The sequence below is a fragment of the Corvus cornix genome, chromosome 1, assembly GCF_000738735.6.
Source record: "Corvus cornix cornix isolate S_Up_H32 chromosome 1, ASM73873v5, whole genome shotgun sequence".
NCBI classification, from domain to species: Eukaryota; Metazoa; Chordata; class Aves; order Passeriformes; family Corvidae; genus Corvus; species Corvus cornix.
Genome location: NC_046332.1, coordinates 94,354,932 through 94,377,688, shown reverse-complemented (window position 1 = coordinate 94,377,688; position 22,757 = coordinate 94,354,932). Strand labels below are relative to the sequence as shown.

General features: G+C 36.6%; 1 protein-coding gene across 6 annotated transcripts in view; it reads left to right on the top strand.

The window, feature by feature from the left end:
- MYO16 (myosin XVI) overlaps positions 1 to 22,757 on the top strand; it is a 368,841-nt gene that overhangs the window by 182,866 nt on the left and 163,218 nt on the right. For all 6 annotated transcript variants that reach the window (XM_010394347.4, XM_039550108.1, XM_039550096.1 and 3 more), the window contains exons 8-12: positions 3,859 to 3,934; positions 5,248 to 5,401; positions 12,351 to 12,501; positions 18,212 to 18,322; positions 21,216 to 21,281. In XM_010394347.4, coding sequence (XP_010392649.3) covers positions 3,859 to 3,934; positions 5,248 to 5,401; positions 12,351 to 12,501; positions 18,212 to 18,322; positions 21,216 to 21,281 — 558 coding nt within the window. The remainder of the gene's footprint in view (positions 1 to 3,858; positions 3,935 to 5,247; positions 5,402 to 12,350; positions 12,502 to 18,211; positions 18,323 to 21,215; positions 21,282 to 22,757) is intronic.

The following is a 22,757-nucleotide window of genomic DNA, read 5'->3' as shown; positions in this document are numbered from 1 at the left end:
TGAGAGCAGTGGCTGATACCCCAGAGTGCTGTGCAGCCCTTCAGAAAGACCTCAACACTCAACACGGTGGAGAGATGGGCAGAGAATTGTCTGAAATTCAGCACCTGCACCTGGGGAGAAATAATCCCCTGCACCAGTGCAGGGTGGGGGCCAACCCACTGGAAAGCAGCTCTGTGGAGAAGGACCAGGAGTCCTGGTGGACAACAAGCAGCCATGAGCCATCAGTGTGTCCTTGTGGCCAGGAAGGCAAATGGTGTTCTGGGGTGCATTGCCTGCAGGTGACCCTGCCCCTCTACTCAGCCCTAGTGAAGTTGCATCTAGAGTGCTGCATCCAGTTACCCTTCTAGCTTTTTATTTTCAGTGTTGTACTCCATGTTTCATTAGGTTTAAAGAACTTTTCAACACCTCTCTGGACAACCTGTGCCAGAGTTTGGTTGCCATCACAGTGAAAAAATGTTATGTGATGTTCAGAAGAACCTTCAGTTTGTACCTGTTACCTCTTGACCCATCACTGGGCACCATTGAAGAGCTTGTCTCTGTAATCTTTATACCCTCCCCTCAGGTATTTACCCGCATGGATTAGATACCCCTGAACCTTTGTTTCTCCAGGTTGAAGAATTCCAGCTCTCACAGTTCTTCCTTATATGTGAGGTGCTCCAGCCTCTAAATCATTTAACGGCCTTTTGCTGGACTCTTTCCATGTCACTTTTGTATTGAGAAGTTCAGAAATGGACACAGCACTCCAGGTGTGACCTCACCAGTGCTGAGTAGTGAGGAAGGATCACCTTCCTTGACCTATGGGCAACACTCTTCCTAACTGCTGTTCAGGAAACCATTTGCTTTCTGTGCAGCCAAAGCACATTCCTTGCTCGTGTACGACAAGGTATTTACCAGAACCCCCAGATTCTTTTCTGCAAAGCTCCTTTCCATTTGGGCAGCCCCCAGCACATACTGGTGCCTAAGGTTGTTCCTTTGCACTTGGTCATGTTGAGCTTCATGAGGTTCTTGTCTGCCCATGTCTCCAGCCTGTTGAAGTCCCTCAGGATGGCAGCACAGCCCTCTTGAATATCAGCCACTCCTCACATTTTAATGCCAGTGAATTTTGCCCTATCAACCAGATCATTAATTGGGATGTGAAACAGGACTGGAGTGATCCCTAGGGTACAGTGCTGGTTACTGGCCTCCACCTAGTCTGCTTGCCACTCATCATCAGCCCAGTCACTGGGCCATTTTTCAGTCCATCTGAGTGGTGGAATGGCCCACTGCCTGTTTCTCTTTGGCAAGCATCATGTCAGAGCAGGTTGTGAATGGATGTTCACAATGTAGCTTCACCAATATTTTTAAGACTTCCTCACTAGTATAAGGCACAGCCTAGAAGTAGTACAAAAATAGGTATCTTAAAATGTATTAGTGATGGCCAAAGTCACAGCCCAATGTGCCATAGGAACTGGAGCCTGAATGCTGTATGAGTGGGAATACATAAAGCATGGAGAGTCTATGAATTCCTTTGAAAATGAGGGCCAGGAGCTCCTGGCTTGGTGAGAAAAGAAGGAGCCAGGGGAATGTAAATGGTGGGACTTTCAGATTAAAGCATGAGACAGGAAAACATTCTTTGCAGAACCATTCTCAACAGTCAAAGGCTAAAGTATTCAGTAAGAGAAGTCAGAGAGAGGTAGAAAATTGCAATTTGAGCAGAATACCAGGAAAATAGAAACAGACATGCTTTATTAATATAGAAAAGGTAACAAATATTGTATTTTGGGAAGGAGGGTATTTAAAGGTAAGATCTAAAAGGAAAAAAATAAGGTCTAAGGTGTTTCCTAGTGTTCTGTCAAAAGGTACTGAATAAATAATTAAGAGTATAAAAGAAGCAGCAAGACAAATGGTATTTTATAAGCAGATATTTTAAATAACTGCCATTACTGTGGCATTTTCTTCACAGTGAGTCGTAACACTGTCTAATTTTTTTAATTTACATGAATTGTCAAAGACTACACTGGAAGAATAGGAGAATATATATATATATGTAGACATACTAATTTTATTCATAGGTTCTGCAATAGTTCATTAGATATGATGTTATTTCTTGACATAGTCATATGTATGTTATTTGTAACGCTACAATTGAAATACCTTTGCTTAATGGTAATTTGCTGTAATTATTCTACAAATATTTCTACTGTTAGATATGGCAATTGTATTTTAAAACAGTCCTAAAACATTAGTGAATGAGGCAAATTCCAATGCAGAGAGTTGTGTATCCAAAAGCAGGTAATTGAAGTTGTCAGTGACCTGAATACCTTAGTCCTTGTGACATGCATCAAGAAGTCCCAGCAGGAGATATTTCATTGGCAGCAGGAAACATTGATATTGGAGCATGGGATTTCTTGTGCTATAAATCCAAACCTTTGGTAACCCAAAAAGCTGTGAATTTTTGCTAAACTAAAAATGCATTTAAAACCTCCTTTCTTTGATACAATTACTACCACTTTTCAGAGATTATGCAGTAGCTCTATAAATAAGCATGTTCCTTTTTTTTCTAATAAAAAAAGACGTACATATGTATATATTTCTACATGTGTCGCGAGTTCTCAGTGGAAAGCAGGTCTAATTGGATTTGGAAATAAAACTGTTATGGCTTCCCCACTTCTTGCAGTTTGCTGAATTTTCTGCTGTTACTGCAAGAAAAGAAAGCCAGCATTACAAATCTGAGGAGACCAAGATCTTTTTATTTTTACAGAAATTTGCAACAATATTTTCTTGGTTTTCTATGATTAGAAGCTTGGGGTTTTCTTTGCATTTAATGGATTCTTCATTATCATGTTTTTTTCTAGTAAGTTGCTTCCTGTGTACTGAATCCATATTGAATTTTTTTTTTTTATTGCAATGGTTTCTTTCCTGTTTGTTTATTTATTTATTACTTGGGTTTATGCCAAATTATCATCCTTTCTCTTAGCTGACTTCCAATTTAGGTCTCATTTGTCTCTAGGGCTGTTCTTCTACTCTGAAGAATCCTTTCTTTCCTTCACAGCTTTTTTTCCCCTGTGCTCATCCTGGCCTCTTCTGTTGCTTACACTTATATTATACATTCTATTTGCTTTAGCATGTATTCAAAAATGCATATAGTTCTCTCATTTAGTTGGGCTCTACATTCACATTCTAAAAGTAATTTTTGTTCCTTATGCAGCTTTTCACTCCTTTCTCACTAACCAGTTTATCAGGATAGACATTGCTACAGCCTTTGATGGGAAAGTTTCTCTAGAGACTTTGGTACAGCCATAGAACAACTCACTAAAAACCGTTCCTTGCAGGAATTGAAAAATATGTTTTAGACTTTTTCATTATATGATACTCTACCCTCCCCTACTGTGCTATAATTGTTACCTTTAGTAGTAGATTAGATGATTTGGTAAACATAAGATAAATGTGCCTACTTCTACTACTGACAGAGAACAGAGTTCCTTCTGTGATGATGGCTGTGAGTCAGACCCCTTTGACAGTGGTGGCACACAGTTGGATTATTCAGGCATGAAGAAAAATTTGTGATCTAAGTCTTAACAGGTGGTGATGGAGTGGAAGGTTTTTTCCTCTGTGAATTTATTTACACATGTATGAATGGAGGGAGGCTTTGGGGGTGGAGTTATGCTGAGGGTACCCTGAAATCATATGAGAATTTTATTTTACTCCACCACTTCTGATTTATAGAAATGTGTTTAGTAGTTGCAGAAGGTGGGGGTTGGGAGATACTGCCTGTGGATTATCATATGATTTCAGATAGTGCAGGAAGGAAGGAATAAACTGAATGACAGACACCTGTCCTACTTCCATTTCAAACACCTCTGGTTTTGCCCATTTTAGACCAATCTTGTGAAGCTGCTTTTGATGCACCAGGCAAATCCCAATCTTCTTAACTGCAACAATGAAAAGCCTTCAGGTAGGTGAAAATCCATGTACATAATGGCTATATTAGCTATTGTGACACTATTTTCTTCCCTTCCTGCTTTCTTAATTTATTTAGTGTGTAGAGTTATACACACATACATGTGTGTACATTCTTACATACGTTGCTGAAAACTGCTAGTCATGGTAACTCAGGATATCATATCAAATGACAGCATGGTCTTCCACTTGTTTCATTCCCTGTTTATTTTTAGCTATGTTTCTTACTTGAGAGTTCTTCTGTGCCTTGGTGGTAGCTGCCTTTACACATTTTTGGTGACTTCTCACTGAGTTTCTTTCTGTCTCAACTTATAGTACACTCAGTTGAAATTTCTACAGCTATTGTCTGAAAAGAAATTCAACACCTAGTTTTGAAGTGTAACTGCCATTGTTTACCACAGAAGGCACCTTCTTAAACCAGATAGCAACAGGGAGCTGAGGCACTGGCTCTAAAGATAATAGAATTGCAGACTCTATTAGGTTGGAAGGAACTTCAGATCAACTGGCCTAACACAGAGATCAAAGCAGAGATAATTTCAGTAATGCTAGCTAGCAGTGTTGAAAAGAAGAAACACATGGTTGTTCAACCTTCTGTAGCTAGGATAAAATGAAGATGGAACTCAGTAATGTAGATAATAGGGACTCTCTGTCAGATTATGGATGAAACTTCCTTTGCATAATAAAAGAATATATACTATGCTTCAAGTGCTCTACTGCCTACAGTATATAGAAATACATTCACAGGGAACTTTGTGACACTTAACCTTAGAAGAGTTGTTTGATACATACCAGTTTTTATTTGTAGAAAAGGATGTGGATCAAACTCAGATAATCTAACAATACAGTTAGCTAACCACACTTAGTAGGTATTTACCACAGTTGAGTTAACTGTCTTTCTGGTCTGCCAACAGAACTGATTTCAACACTTCTTTATGTATAAGACATATATCTAGTTTGTAGAAACATAAAACATTTGAAAAGGATTTAAGTGCATGTTTTTATAGAAATAAAGTGTTGAAAAGGGTTGTATTGTTTTTCCTGAAGTCCTGTGAATTATTGAATACTTTGGTTCACTACACAGCAAGAATGGTTTTGAGGCTTTGCAGATGACAGCTTAAGTCTGTACTGAATTTACTTTGCCTTTGTTTTCCCAGTAATTTCAAGTATTATTTTATGATTAAAATCTGAGCAATTCCTTTCATGTTATCTAGCCACATGTTTAGTCTTAATCTGATCTAGAGATCTTAATTCAAAGGAGTTTTTCTGCACCATTTTCTTGTCTGATGTCTTGGTGTTTCAATGTCTTAGATGTTGCAGCTTCTGATTTTATTGAGGAAATGCTTCTGAAGGCTGAAATTGTTTGGGAGGAAAAAATGAAAGACCCTTTAGCTGTTTCTACTTTATCTCAAGAAGAGCCATATGAAGAGATCATCCATGATTTGCCCACAATTTCCAATAAACTGTAAGTAAGTGCTGGTGTTGTTATAGAGCAATCCACTGAAGCCAGATTATCATTTGAACCATATCTGTCAGTCTGTGAATCCTAGCTGTGTGTCCTTGGAGATATTCAAATCCCATCCGGATGTGGTCCTGGGTGACTGTCTTTAGGTGTCCCTGCCTGAGTGGGGTGATTGGACCAGGTGCCCTCTAGGAAGTCCCTTCCACCCCCAGCCATTCTATGATTCTGTGTGATTTGATGGGTCAAGTAACTATTTCCTTTTGGAAATCTCCTGAATCATCTTTTGCATTTTTATCTCTCATATCTTTTTGTCAGTCTTAGTTTTATAATTATAGATTATGAATAATAAAATATATTGTTGTAATTGTCATTAAAAATTATCTGGGTTTGCCTTAGCAGAATTATTAGAGGTTAATACCGTAGACTCAAGCATCCTTTTGTTAAGCTATATATAGTATATAGTGTAAGTATTGTATAAATAAAACTACCATTGCCTATGAAAGAGGCAAGGACTAAGTCCTGAAAAAGAAAAATCAGATATGTGATTGCAGATGAAATTAAACTGGTCAGAATTATATTTACAAATTTATATTTAGATTTGTGCTGCTTAAAATTCAAGTGGAATCAAGTAGCATTTAGCAGTGTGGACTTAAAACTCAGTATTGAAGAGTCAGTTTGTGTCTTAAATTTTAAAATTTGATACTTTTGTATTTCCTTCTGAGTCTTAAAATAAGACTGCCATGGGTATGTGAAAAGAGATGGAAAATAGGTATGAAGAACTATTGGCTGTTTTATGGTAGTACATGACATACTGATATTTCAAATTCTTATTTCCAGGTACCATGATCCAGGGAATTAAAAGCTACAAATAATGTTTTTATGCAATGTGCAGTTGCTGTATATTTGAAGTATGTATTTGTTGGTTGCATAAGCTTGCAAAACACTGACATTCATTTTTCTGTAGTAATCACCAAAGAGTGTGTGAGGAAAACAAGAAATAAAACCTCTTATAAAGAGACAGATAAGATATATATGCTTTCATTTCATAATAGTTATAATTTATGGTTGGCAGAATGTGTTTAGATACATTAAAATTTGGAAGAGGTGAGCAACTGTCATGAAATGATCAATCTGTTAAATTGAGAATTCCATGGGATATATTTATATTTTGTAAAGATTGCATATTTCATGGATGGCAAACACAGTGTGTTGTTTCTGCTTCATGGTGTGTAGTCATTAATATATGTGGCTGGGTATATGATACTAATGCTTACGAAATTACTAATTTTTCATGCTTGTTAATTAATTCCTTATGAAATAAGTCCTCTAGTCTAACCCACTGTTTCAGTAATTTAAATCATACTCCTGAAGTTTATGTGGCCTTCAACTGTCTTTTAAATGAAAAAGTTTAATTTTGGGGCATGAAACTAAGCCTTTAGATTCTCAAATGTAAGTAAAAATTTAATTTTTAATTATATATATGTTGTAATACCAGAAGTAGAAGGTAGGTCACTCCTGTAGCTATGTAATGATGCCTAGAAAAAGTTATTCATAAAAATTTTAGAGACTTTAAAAACTTTTTCATTATTCTTGCATGTAGATGATGCATTTCCATGGGTTTTATATTCTGGGAGTCTGTACTGTGGTGCACATATTGTACTGCATACTGCTTTTAGTGCTAACACCCATTAACCTTTGGAAGACATGACTTGAACAAAGTTGAAGTGGTCTGAAAATATTTTTTCTCTACTCTTTTCTTCCTGTAATACATAGATTATGATAGCTAATTTTTGAGAGTTTTCTATATAGTGACCCTTTATATGACAATAGCACAGACCTGCCATGCATAAAAACCTTCACTGGAAGTTTTGGAAAAGCAAAGTCCACTGAATGGAAAAACAAAGAAAATTGATTTATGTGTGGAATTGTGATGAGTTTAGCTTCTATTGGCAACTGTATCCCAGTGTGGGACTGCATCTAGTTTGTGGTGCCTGCGTGAGAACACAGCCCCAGGTGAAACCAGAGCCCTGTTCAGCTCTGTGCACTGACTTTGGCAGTGGTCCTTTGCACATAGCCAGGGGGCCGTTATTAGGATGCAGTAAGCTTGAAGTAATGCCACTTCGGCACGTTCTTGAGACTTTTGGCAGTCTTAGGTTTAGAGACTTCATCAGCCAGAGCTTTGTACTAGCTCTCTATCGGGTCTGCTATCAGTGCAGGAGAGTATCAGCTGGCCAGCCAGCTATTCTGAGATGGGAGCACTCTTGGAAGGCAAAAGTATTGGTGTATTTTGCCCATGCATGTCTAAGGTATCACTACGGATAATGGAAAGTTGTTGGTGAACCATACCACACAGAGTTCCATGTTACTCAGAAATCCTCTAATCTTAATTTATAGTGACTGAGGGTCAGGTGTCATCGCAAAGCTAGTTGTCTCAGCTCTTGTTATGTTTATAATTGTGAAACCCAAAACCTCGCAGAGAGTTATTATTCCAAATGATAGTAGACATAGTCTGAGAATATAGTGAATTATCCTCCAGAGTGGCTCCATGCTTCCTGTTAGAGAGGCAGCCTAGATGACTGGTTTCAACAATTTTTTTCCAATGGCTAATATTGAAAACAAAGAGTTTAATTCTTCATGTTCTGTTAAAAGAGTCTTCAGAGAGATGTGTAATATGCTAGGCTGGAGATAAATATCTATGTTGTTCTTGTGTACCAAACCAATTTTTTAGCACTAAAGAGTGGTGCACAATAATAATCCACACGTACCCTTGCTTTATTCTTTATTGCATACATTCTTCATCAATTCTCCTGATGTAAGAAAGTATGTTTAATCTGAGGTGGTAAGTTTTACGGTAGTTCCTAGTAACTCTATGTTGTGGCCATATTGCTTTGTGGCCATTTCTCAGAAGAAAACAGTATTCAAAAGCAGACTCAAAAATGATGAACACACAATTATAAATAGTATGTGTTCTGTCAGCAAACCTAATTTTGCTGGTTCAAATTTAAATTACAGCATTGATTTCTGGAAGAACACTGTGAAGAGGTGAATTGAAAGTCAGCCTCTACTCAGGTACAGGAAACAAAATTTAGCAGTCAGTATATTTGAAATGTGCTGTTACCAAGCAAACCTGGTTTCCTTCATTGCACTCAGATCAGTGAGATGTGGGTGGCACCGGGCAGAGTTGCAGTTACTTCTCTCTGTCACTCCTCTTGTCTTGTTCTTTTCTTGTGCTTTACACAGGCCCTCCACAAGCTGCAGCACCTTTGAGGCCATACCTGCTCCAGCATAGTTCCTTGGTCATAATTGACCAAGTAAATTAGCTAAAGGACAGAATTTTAAGTAGGTCATGAAGCTACTTGAAGATTGACCATTGCAGCAAACCTAGGGTCTATGCTGGAGAGTTTTGCCAGTTTTAATTCTAATGGTACAATCAGAACAAAATTTGTTACTCCACTGGCAAAAATACCAGCACAGAATATATTGACATAGCTTACAGTTCAGAATATTAAATTTGCCATATCTGTTTAAAAGTGACTTTAGGCTCATGCAATGGCTGCAGTGATCACCACTGTACTTCTACTTCAGTACATGTGCCTGTAGAACTTTCCTTGGTGAAACAGACCTTTAATACATGGACAGTGCAGTCATCTAGATAGTGATAAATACTCCAAAATTAAGAACTTACTTACAAAGTAATGCTAACAATCACATTGTATATTTTCTGATACGTTTAAGTAAATCTTAATTATAGTGATGGATGTGTTTCAAAATCAGCACAAGAATATGAAATAAAAAAGAAATAGATGTGTTCAAGACAAAAAAACAGAAAAGAGATTCAATTTTTCTTACATTGCGTTTCCATGTAACCATTTATGTAGCACTTTCCTTTCAATTATTCTAGTGTTTTCAAACACTCTTCTAATGTTTATTCTGAAGTATCTTTTATGTAACTTTAAAATTCTTTTTAGCCTGAAATTTCAGAGATTATGCACTTTACAGGTGTCAACTGGCTTAGAAATTGTTTGAATCATGTCAGAATTGCCTGCAGAAGGATTACAGAAATTTTCTCCAACAAAAGCTATAAGCTCAAAGGGCCCATGAAAATATTATTGCAGATTCTGCCTTGATACAATTCTCTCTATCAAATTAGAAGGTGCTCAAGTGCTTCCAATATTGATGATAAAATTTCCAATAATTTGATTGTCAACTCTCAGTTTTTCATATGATTTCTTTTTTATCTCTTTTTTAATGACATGGTAGAGGATGACAACTTACAGAAAACCATCTCAATTTATCTAAAAAAAAAAGTCCAATAAAAATACGCAATACTTCAAATTAATTCCCTATATAAAGGCTTCTTTGAATATAAATAAAATCAGTGTTCCTCCACATAACATTCAATATTTTTCCCAGTCACATAGGCAGGTAGAAAGTCCTACCAAACTCAAATAAAATTACCCTAGATAACACTTCTTCCTGTCTACTATGCAGCATTATTTTGGCATAAGTCTCCCTTTGTGGTTAATTATCTATTAATTACCCATTAATTATCCATTAATTTTCATAAAAGACAGTTCATGCTAATCTACTTGCCTACATTTACATAAAATCTTCCCTTGCACTGTCCTGTAGCTGAGCTTTCAGAGGCATTGCTTGACTTAATCTTGTGACAAATAGAAATACTTTTCTAAAAAGCCAGTGTTTTCTGGAAACATTTTATTTTGGTTTATTTTTCATAGTGTCTTCTTGAACCTGAGTCAGACTGAACTTTTTGGATTAATTTTAAAACATTTTTTCTTTCACAGAATCATTCACCTTTTTGTTGTAATATGAATTATATGTCATCATTTCCATCACATGATGTCCTATTAATATCTCATAAATGCTCGTAATTTATAGGCTATTCTTGTGTACATCAGTACATGAAATGTGCCTGTTAAATTATGTTACTATTGTCCTCTTCAGTTCAAAATGCATCTGTTGAAACAGTAGGCACCCATTTTCCCCTACACTTTGCTGTGATTTACAACCACCTCTCTTTTGTGACACCTGAAAGGTTTATTTGGTTGCGAGGAGTTTATAGCTGAATTTTAAGAAGTATTTCTAATGCGTGTTGTGTAGTTACCACAAAAGGGGTAAGATTAAATGGGTAAGGTTCAACTTCACAGCAAAAAAATCCTGGATCTTCACCATTTAAATGAAACATCACATGAATATTGAGAAAGATATAGGTGATAGTGCTTTGGTTTTTAATACTTGAATTTGGCTTATGCTTTTCTTTAAATCTTTATTCTATTTGTCTGTGATTAAAGAAGTTAATTAAGAAGACGTTAAGATTAAAGTCGTTTTGGACAGTAGCAAAAGGCTACTCAGAAAGAAAATTTCATATTTAATTATGTTTTGTTCAATTCTGAATCTGGGTAAAATGTGAATTAATATTAGTCATATGCTTGTGTCCCAGGTGTTTAATTTCTTCTACAATCTAATCACTGATATCTTGTATTCTAATTGCCAAGTTCTGTTCTTCAGTTCAAACAAAAAAAAAGGGGGGGCGGATCTTTTGTCCATGTGACATTTGGTAAATTTATCACCAAATAATCTAAGGTGAATCAAAGCAATAAATAGAAATTTTTATTTTCACCAATGTTCTTATAGATGTTTTACATTTAAATGTCTGAAGCAAAACATCTTGAGGCAAAAAAAAAAAAAAATTTCATTATAAAATGTTTAAATTAATTCTTTCAATATTTGCAGACTGACAGTTTCCTCAAAAGAAAAGTTTTGTTCATCTGTCTTTTATTCAATGGGAAACTACTTTGTCTTTTTTTCCCATGAATTCTGCCTAGAAGGTGCTTTATCCTTTGTTTCTAAAATTATGTGTGTGTTTCAGTTCTGTTTCCAAGAGCAGTTCTTATCCTGAGTTGCTATGACTGTTAGCTATAAGTATTCATTTGAGCTAACTGTGTGTATAATCATGGCTTTTTTAATAATCAGTGATTAAACACAAGTAACAGAGTAAGTATGAAACTAAATTTGGGCTTTATTCCATATTTGAATTAACTATTCCTACATTCCCATATTGAGTCCATATTTCCTTTCAAAGAAATTATGTACACATTTTGGCAAGGAGCTGATGTAAACTCCATGAGTTTGTCTCATTTGCACTGTCAGAATCCAGATGATTATTTTTTAAGATGTTTGTGTTCTCAACTCCTGTGGCTGATTCCTTGCTAATTCCTTGGATGTACAACTCTGAAAAATCATCCAAGAGTGTGGCATTGTTGTTTTCCAGAAGTGTCATATTGTCTGAACAGTCAATAGGGAAGACAACTCCATGTGTATAAGAATTGGTTTAACTTTTATGTGGATGAAGAGTATTGCATATTGTTGGAGTAATTTCAGGAGTCTGATATTTGCTTGTTTGATTTTTTGTTTGTTTATTTTTACCTTATCACAAATTCACAGCAGCTTCTGGTCATAAAATGTATCTTGAATATCGCCTGATTAAAAGTAAGCTAAAAAAGTGATGGAATTTAATTTTAGTAACTGCAATGGCACAATCTGTTTTGTTTTGTTAAAACATACTAAAACTCAAAATAGTATTGTGTAGTTTAACTGTGCTTTTTAAATTCAGTTGCAAAATTGGTTATTGATTTGCCAGCCTGGTGCTGTCAAAAGCAGACTCATGCATATTCTCTTTGGCTTGCTCAATTCTGCTTCAGAAAAGACATGCATAAAGGTGAATTTTAAATCAAAGTATGTTGCTCTGTGTCTTTGGGAACAGGCTGGCCTACGTCAACAGTTTATTTCTCACCAATTTCTTTTTAGTACTTGGACCAGGAGCTTGTGTTTCAGCCCTGAGTTGTGTCTCAGTTCTGTGCTTGTGCCGTCCACATTTGATTGTCTGTCATCTTCAGTAGGAGTCTAATTGCTTTATTGATTCTCTTTGTAGCAATCCGCTGGCTTTACCGATTGCCAAGCAGGACAGTTTGCTGGAGAAAGATACCATGTTCAAAGATGCAGCTAAAGGCTTATGTAAGCAGCAATCTCAAGACAGTTCATCTGAAAATGTCACTGTGAACAACACAACCAAACTTGAGCAGGTAATGGCAGTGTCTTGAAATTTTTGTGAGTGCTTAGGTCTGGAGGTTGTAAACTTAACGAAGCTGAAGACCACAGTATTTTTTCCCTCACCATACAGCAATACCATTTGCACTGTGGAGCCTTGTCACCTTGATCACTCCCTGCAATCTGTCTGGCCTGCAGGGTTTCCTCTGCAAATTGAACAGCTGCTTCTTCCCAGCTACTGGTAGCAGGTCAGGGGCTGTGGGGGAGGCTCAGAGCTCCTCAATCTATATTCATGGTTCACAACGGGAGGGACAACTGTTGGCACTGCCCAGAGCATCTCAAACTTCGGGTTACAAAAGAAACACAACCTGGGAGACTGAAAAAACAAAAATAATGCATAAGGGATATCAGTTGCAAAGTTAGTGACTGTAATTCAAAGCTAGGAATTGCCAGATTTACCGCTGCAGTCTTAACTCCTTTTCTTGTGATAATGTATTAGATTACCAGCACTGATTATATGGATACCCTTTACAGTTTTCCCTACAGGATGACATGCTCATTCAGTGTATAGGATGAATGCAAAAGGAGGCAATTATCTATTGGTTACAAATCTAGCACGTCCTAAATTTAAATATTTAGGATTTAATTTTTTTCGGGTTTTTTTTGTTTGTGTTTGGTTTTGTTTTGTGAGGGAGGGTGGGCTGTTGTTTGGGGCTTTTTCTGTGATACAAGAGGGCTTATTTTCTGTTACATGCGTTTGGGAAACACATAGTCCAGAAGTATTCGGCCATTTAAGAAAAAACTACTTTAGAATCAAGGGGATGGAGGAGGGGGGTATTTCCATTAAAAATAATTTAATGTGAGTTTGAAGCATAACAAAGGAGCAAGATATTGGTTTGATTTAAGCCATGTTCAGTTCAAAAAAACTGCATCTGTCTTGGCAGAAGAACGCAAACTCCACTGCTTTTTTATTTGGATGCGTTTCAGAGGAATGGCTTGATCGTACAAGATCAATCAGTGCGTCCATATGTAAATGATATGAGTCAGTCTGTGAAAGAACTTCAGCTTTGGAATCCTGTGGAGTGCTCAGTTCCCTATCCAGTCAGAGGATACCACAACATGTTTTGCACTTGGCTTACATCTTGTTTTCATGTTCTACAGTTTCTGATGTTGGTGACTGATGTGATTTGATGGAAACAGTCATTCCAAGCGACGAGCACTGCTGGGCAGAAAAGTGAATGCTTGCAACACTTTAAGGAGGAATCCTCCTATAATTGTAGGGCAAGAGAGGGAGTTATTTAGCTTAGGGTCTTGATGAGACTATTGCTTGCTTTTAGATGTTCGACAGAAGTGTGTACAAGAACACAGATACTTCTTTCTGCTTGATGCTCTTTTGATGTAAGCCTAGATAAAATTATTCAGGTTTTCATTATCTCTAAGCTAAACTGCTACTTTATAGTTTGTGCACTAAAACACACATAAACTGATTGGAATAAGAACAGCTAATCTTCTGGGTGAAAATGAGCAAACAGAAGTCTTCATGCTGGTAATTTTAGTCTCCACCATTACTTTGAGTCTCCTCAAGGTCCCAGGGCAGATTTTCAAAAGGACTCCTGCTGTTTCACCATACTACCGTGGAACTTCCCACAATAGTTACAATTCAAAGAGAAGAGAGCAGACTTAAAGGTGAATCTCTTTTAGCTCTTTTATCTGAGAAATTTCTGCAGGAAACAGTCTGAAATTCTGCTCTAAACAAGCTAGTAGTGTGTGTCTTATGTTTTTTAAGAAGCAGGGAAAACTAAAAAATATCTGTAGTTGCTCAATTTGGAGTGATGCTCCCTAGCATGGAAGGATAGGAAGAGTCCTGTCTGAGAAATTATCACTAACAGGGGTAGGTTAGAAATGGTGCTATCTTAGTGTGGTTTTGAACTACTTGTTGCATTAGAAAAGAATTAATACAACTTTTCAATTGGCAAGGGCTTAATGAGCTTTAGCTGTTATGAAGGAAAGAGACTAAACTAGTTTAATCACTTCAGGAAACAGTTAAATTTTAGGAAAGTAAAAGAGTCCCTAGATTTTGTCAAATTAAAATATGTAATATTTTTTCTTCATTGAAGTGATGTAATTGTGATCCTGGAAGTACAGGGATTGTATTTTCTACTACTTGCCATGCATTATGAACTGTAGGTATATGTGTATCATATCTGTATTTGTCTTACTAATATTTAGACCTTAGTTTTCAAAGGTGATATTTATCCATGTTGCACTTTTTAAAATTATTATTTTTGATTTCACAACTTGAAAAGTAAAGTTTTTATTCACTGTTCCTGCGTTTTGGGTATCCTAATTCTAATGAGCTTCACTGTCTTTTATTCTTACCAGTTGCATTCAAACTACACTCAAAGTAATCATGTTCTGTTTAATTTTTCAGTAGATTATGTGGAGTCATTACTTGGATTTTATGTTAATATATTATTGAAGTATATCAGGATGATATTTTGTATGCTTTGTGTCAGAAATATCATACATTCTTAGGCAACATGGCATGCAGATTAGGCCTTTATTGAGGGATCAAAAAGAAAAATTTCTTCCTAGTATATTTCAAACATGTATTTTTAATAGAAAAAGCCCATAGCCTTTTTGGTTTGGAAAGAAATAACAGTTCAAAATTATATATCGCTTCAGGTTTTTTTAATTGCAAAAATGATGGAAAAGAGCCTTAAGAAAATACTATTTCTCATGAAAGTTTTTATTACTTGAAGCTTAGGAGATGGGAATGAAATGACTACATCAATAAAGCATTTTGGACTTCTCTTGGCTTGTGTTAGCTTTTGCTTTGTTCCTAGGTAAAAGGTGTTCTTTGATCATCCGTAACATCAAGATCTGTGCTGCCAAACAAAGAAAGCAGTATGAATAATTTCCAGAATTTTATCATATTCTCAGTTTCCCTTCCTCTCATCTGCAAAGGATATTTTTCGATAGCAGATTGAAATCAATGGCTTGGAATTGAATTACGTGCTCTGTGCTGCAAATAAATATAAATCAAATATTTTCTTTCTCTTAATTGAGTCTTTTTTAAAAAATAAAATTGTCTTATGGTTCTTGTTTATGTTTTTTTGGCCACGTGAACTGTGTGATAGACTATCCCCTGAGGCCCTTTTGATTGTTCCAATATCAGTTATGACACAGACAAGGCTCAGCTGTGCATAACATAATATTATATGTAAGAGCTGGTATACATACATATTTCAGTGACACAAGCATGTAAATATATATCTATAACTAAAGATTATTATAAGGGCAGATTCTGAATGTTGTTAAGTGTATGTAATTTAAAAGAATAAATAGAAATCTTCATTGTAAGCCTTACAAAAACCTAAAAAAACTAATCACTTCCAGATGCATAGTTATATTGGAACTTATGCTGTATGTATGGCTATTTTTCTGTCTCATAAGGTATACATCAGACAATTAGAATGATAGCCAGATAGATGCATTGAGCTAAAAACCACATATGTATGCCCAGAAAAGTAGATGAGAATGGGACTTTAAGGTGCGCATAAATAAGATATTAATAATGTACATAGTGTTTACTGTTAAATCAGCTGTGAGTTTAAAGGATTTAGTTTCTTATTTCTATGTGATTATTTTCTAGTTGAACTATGGCATTTGATGCAATGAGTCTGGTAGAAAACGCTGAAACGCCAAATCCTAAACTTTGATTTCCTTACTTGGAGTTTTACTGAACACTTCACATTTCTAACCATATCTAGAGAATGAGCATTTTTGGCCATGCCTAGATTATGAAATAAATGCAAGCCAGGGCCTGTTTGCTGGCCTCGGGCTGTGTGGGATAAGTCCGTACGCATCTGTAAGGCAAAACTATTTTCTCCCTCCAGAGAAGTGACCTATGGGAATTGATTATTGTCATGTGATCCACGAATGGTATCCAGGTTTCATCTGCATGAGTGCTAGCTGATAGGAACCAGGAATGTATAAGGAAGTGTGCTAGAATGTTCAGAAAATACAGAGAATCCCAGGGCAGTACTTTTATCCAAACCCTTCTTTTATTTACAAATACATAGCAGAGGTTTAATCTTCATAGAGATAGATTAAAAGACACTCATTCTATGGCACAGATGTTCTGAGTTTTGATAGCACACAAGGGAGTGCAGTGAAGACCAATGCCTGTTTTGTTCCTGCATGCCAGGTGAGCACATTATTAAGGAAAGGAGGCCACAGACTTCCGTCTCTCTGCTCTCTCTCTCTCTCTCTACAGGACACTTAAAAATGTTCTTGGAATTCTTTTGTTAATTTTTTTTAGTATTCCATTGTACATCATCAAAGACAAATGGCAAACTGTAATTTAATTTTTTGTTTTGCCAAGTGAAATTCTTGTTTTTTAGTAAGCTGTACATCCAACTGCCATGATTAAAAAACACAAAGGAGCAAGAAATGCCATCTTCTGTGTGACAGAGGAACCTTCATTCTCTATAATGGGGTGAGGAACAAACCTCTCCGATAGGTAGATATACACCTATAAAGCACAGGTAGTGAAATCAGTGTCAGGTTTTCTGAACTAGACCTTGAACTTATGGAAAGAGTTGCAGTTTAGAAGTTCTGTGTCATGTCCCAAGTACTAAACACAAGTATCCGTAGTCATTGGATACTTGTCAACCTCTTCCCCATGACAGAAGCACGCTTCATGTTCCCTCCAATATCTCCCAGTCTGCTTGTTGCTTCTGCCACTGATCTCCTGTCACTGCCAGAGACTGAAGGTGCTGAGGTGTTCACCACAAAAGGGCAGTGTCTGCTTTTCTCCTGAGCATTCATTTAAAGCAGAACAATAGAAGAAAGAAGTTTCATCTTCATTGTCCATCCTCAAAATAGACCCTGAGTTATTATAATAAATTCTGAACAAACAACTTAATTCTGTCGTCATTCACATGAGAATTTTCTGTTTCTGGGTATTTTGCTGACATAAAAAATCCAGTCAAACTACATTTTAAGTGTAGATCGCTATTTATAAACCCACTGCTTAATGTATCAATGTTTATTTTGTCTTTAACCAAATTTGCATTATCACTGATTCTTTTTTCTTCTGTCTCCTTTCTTAGTCTTTTGGATCTTTTTTGTTTCATTAGCATTTACTTTTTTACTTACCCTTGCAGAGTTTATTATTCACTCTAATCTCAAAAGGGTTAAACAATTTCACTCACCAGTTTTTGGCTAAACTGGACTCTTGATTATCTTCTAGTTTCCATAACAACACAATTCCAATTTCTTACTTCTAATCTGTAAGAAAAATTCCAGTAGAATTTTAAATCCCATATGATAAAGAGTGGTCTGAGAGCTTTGTTAAATACTGGACAATAAATACTTCACAAGTACACTAAGTAATTTCCTGATTTCTTCTGCTACAAATATTTAATGAAGAGAGCAGGAAAATGGAATTTGATCTGAGAGTCTTTATTGGTTTAAGGATTTCAAATGGTACTCTGGTATGCTCTTAAGAGCCCATCAGACTCATGAAGTTATACACCATAACATTGATAATAATTTTTATATTCTTCCCTTGATTAAGATTATTGATGTGGAATTGTTTAGGGGTGACAACTTTCTGGTTTCCTAATGCATTTTTTCCCATAAATTCTAATGGTCTTGGTTTATACTGTAAGTTGGAACATTATGGTACAGAATGATTCATTGTGAAGTTACTTTATTTCTCTAATTTTTGTTTTCTAGATCAAGCTAATGCCTCCAGCTCCAAATGATGACCTGGCTTCTCTGAGTGAGCTAACAGACAGCAGCCTGCTTTATGAGATTCAGAAGCGTTTCAACAATAATCAGATATATGTGAGTTGCTATTCACCTATCAATAGTAAGCTTTAAAAAAAGACCAAAGAAAGAATAGGAAAAATAGGATTACTGTCTTAACTACTGGACAGTAACCTGCCCCAAACTCAAGACTAGTTTTAAATGGATGAGGGCATGTGTATGTGTGTGTAAGCCCTGCAATTCCTCAAGTTCATGTCAGAAAAGGAGATATGAAAAATGGAATATAACTTCAGAGAGGTTTGAATACAATTTATGCGTGCTTATTTCACGGAGGAAGTGTGTTGGTAAACATTGATGAACACACTTGTCAAGAATGAGTGTTTTAAGGTCGCTCAGATCAGTGTGGCTGGTGGGGGTGGTGTACCACCATACTTTGTAATCTTCCTTCTCAAACCACTGAAAGATCCTTCCATTTTTAACATTATGTCAATTTAATAGAGCATGATTACTGGAAATGTAAAAGAAATTTAGATTTTAAAAGCTTAGAATTCAGCATGGGATATTTAATTAATCATTTCTTCCAATATCACAGAAATAATTGTAATGGTAATCATCTAGATACCGAAAGAAATTGTTGCAGCAAGATTTTGTAAGGAAAGTTTTCCTGTCTGGGCCATAATAAGCACAGAAGGCATCCAGTTAAGCACTTGAAAATTTTTGTATCCCTGTCCATATCTTACCCATAACTTATTACTAACTTACTGAAGAGCTGAGTGGAATGCAAATGGGAAACATGCATATTATTTTTAAATTTATAAATTGATTACACTGTTTCGACTAAAGGAATATGGGGAATTGTTATGTTGCTGTGAATCCTTTTGAAATTATGGGAACTTCACTTTTAGGTGTTATGGCATTCAATGGTAAAAAAATTTCTGGGGTTTAGAGTCATGGATCAAATCCTAAAAAATACTCATAATATGAGTATTTATTTTTCTTCATCTCACTTTCAAAGGTACCAGATAACTTAAACTGAATTCATTAAGATCCACAGAGGAAGTCTTATTTTAAGATACTGAAGATTTCATCTGCAAGGATCTTCTATTCTGGAATTCTCTTTGCTTAACAGGACTTGTAGGCAGTGATCACTAGTATTCTGCTCAACAGCAGCCTTGGTAGAGTGCTTTGGTAGGGTATCAGCATCAGTGCTGAAGATGCTTTCGTCTTGACTTGGTTCTTAGACTTAGAAGGAAAATTCCTTGGGCTCCAATTCCAAACCAAAGTTGTCATTAGCCCTAAACACTTCCTGCTTCATGGTTTTTTTTAAGTTTTATAAAGTTTCATTTTGCCGGAAAACCCAACAGTGAAGTCAGGGTGGGTGAGAGAAGGGAAACACATTGATGCATTTTAGAAGGAAAACAGTACATTTACTATGCAGGACAATATTTTCCACCTCTCCAAATCAAAATGCTTCATCTTGAAGAAGACAGCATGACTGGAACTGTTCACATGATGCTTTGCTGTCTGACCTCTTCAGAGACAGAAGCCTGGCAGTTTTTGCATTGTAAGAGTGTAATATAGCAGCAGCTATTTGTGTGGAGTGAAAAGTATAGCAGCAAGAGTGACCTACAATCTTACACTTAAGTGCATACAATTGTAGAATGGTTTGTTTTGGAAAGGACCTTTGAGATCATCTGGTTCCAACTCTTCTGCCATGGCCAGGGATATCTTCCAGTTGAAGATGGTGAACTCAAGGCCCCATGCAACCTGTCCTTGAACATTTCCAGCGATGGGGCATCCATAACTCCTCTGGGCAACCTCTTCTAGTGCCTCAGCACCCCCACAGTAAAGAATTTTTTTCCTAGTAGCTAATCTAAATCTCTTCCCTTTCAGCTTAAAACCATTCCTCTCCATTCTGTCACTACAATCCCTGATAAAGAGTCCCTCCCTATCTTTCCTGTAGCCCCCTTTAGGTACCAGAAGGTTACTATAAGTTCTCCCTGGAGCCTTCTCCACGCTAAACAATCTCAACTCTCTCAGCCTATCTTCATAGCAGAGGTACTGCAGGCCTCTGATCATCTTCATGGCCCTCATCTTGTTCTAACAGGGCCATGTCCTTCCTGTGCTGGGACCCCAGAGCTGGATGCAGCACTGCAGGTGGGGTCTCGCCAGAGCAGAGCAGAGCGGCAGAATCCGCTCCTTCACCCTGCTGCCCACGCTGCTCTGGATGCAGCCCAGGATACAATTGGCTGCCTGGGCTGCTAGAGCACAGTGCTGGCTCGTGTCCAGCCTCTCATCCATCAAAGCCCCAAACATGAAATAGTAAAATCTTGCAAACTTGCAATCATTAAATGGTTTACTTTTTCTAATATAGTCAGGACAGCTTTTCCAGATGCATGCTCATATGTTCATATACACATGCACTTGCATAAAGACATATATGTATCAATTGCTCCATCTTACCCCACAAGCAATATATTTTAACGTATCAACTCTGGATAGCCAGTATAGCATTTCTAAATTATGTCATCTATTCCATTAAAATCCCTTGAGGAGCTTGTTTATGTGGTAGGCATGCCAGGAGTTAGACTCGATGATCCTTGTGGGTCCCTTCCAACTCAGCAGCTTCTGTGATTCTGTGACATTTTTGTAGTTTAGCAAGTGGTAAGTTACAAATTAACTTTCAAATAATCTACCAATAATATATGTAGTGCAATTTTTCTCTGCATAATTTTCAGTTATGAAGAACTCAGTTTTATTATAAAAAGGCTAATTAATTCTGTTCAAAGTGTAAATTTAGATCTCAAGTTCAAACAGTGGAGTTAAAAGCTCAGAATTCATGAATTATGTTTAGCATGTTGTTAGCTAGAGTTAAGAGGCTTTACTGAGGTTCTATTTGGAAGAAAGCCATTAGCCTCCTTAAAAATTTAATTTATGACTTAATAAAGCAATTGTATCTTCTTTTTTTCAGACCTACATTGGTGATATACTGTTGCTTGTTAACCCATTTAAAGAACTTCCTATTTATTCTACCATGGTAAGAATTCTCTTTTAAAAGATTGCGGATATTTTTCACAATTCATATAGTTCATTTGACATGCCAAACCCCTACAATTAATTAACATATATGCCCATTTTGTGTGGGGAGCATCTCAGTTTTAGTGTTTTAGCAAAAATTTAAAAATGTCTTCCAAGATATAGCTATTTTTGCTGTGTCTTATTGGTAAAGCAGTCATCTTGATAACGCTTTGAATGAGCAGCAGCACTTCTGGTTGTTTAAAAATAATTCCTGATGACCTTGGTGGTTTCTGCCACAGTCAAACTTACAAAAATAGATGCATACTTCATACAGTGGTTATTTTAGTTCACACCCCCTTGCCCAAAACATGATTATGGAGATAGCAATCTTGGATGGTGCACAAAGGCTCAAAATGTCTGTCTGTGCTCCACACCGGGCCTCTCATCTGGGATATTGTACAGCAGTGAAAGCAACATGCTGAGCACGAGCTGAACACTGCCCTGGCTCAGGCACGGGGACGTGGCTTGTTCTGGTCACAGGCAGCATTTGGGCAAGGACAACTTGAGTTGTGTAAAAACACTCAAGAGTTTTGATCTCTCCTTCATCTTCACCCAGACATTTTAGAGATAGTGTTAGTGTAACTGTTAATTTATCCTCCCTTCTTAGCTTCCCATTGATGCACTGAGATCACAGAGATCAGCCTCCCTGAGAGGGAAGGTTCAAATATGTTTATTTAACTTACAAGAGTTATAAAGGGTTAAAAATTTGGTAAGCAAATTGTAATTTGTGGCTGTTTGCTAAGTCACATGGCTTTGTATGTATCAGTAGTAAATCTGAGAGAAAGAAATGCTTTGCCATTCATGGTAGGAGCAGCAGATTCCAAGTTGGGAGTCTGAATTTATTTCTAAAAATGGAAATCATCCATCATCTCCAGGGTTTTAGATGCTGGCATTTTTTCCTGTCACTGTGTATTTTATATTAGCTACATGATTTTGTGCACCAAGAGAGAACTGTAGAGGAAGAGTTTACATATTAAAATGTTTCCTGAATGTTTGCTGTATGTTTACTTCTCTGTGATAGATCTATTTAATTAAATTTATCATGAGACACTTTTTGTCCTGTAATTGTTTGGGTCACCTTGGATAATAATTGCTTTCACTTCATCATTGTAATCTGCACTCTATTGTGCATTATGCAGGTATTTCCCGGATGATCAAGAAACCATGGTTGTAAAACCACTTTGTTTTTGAAATGCTCCGGTATACTGCAGCAGCTTAGCTGATATTGTATTAAAGTCTCTAAGTGGTAGATGGTCTATATATCAGAGTAATAAAAAGTGATGATGTCAATTCCTCACTAAATGCTGACGTGCTATATGATGTGGCTCATTAGTTAGCGTTTTTGTTTCAGGTATGTAGTTTGTTAGCTGTCAAAAAGAAAAGGAATGCAAACTTCTTGGGCATGATACTATTTTTAAAACAAGAATAATGCAAT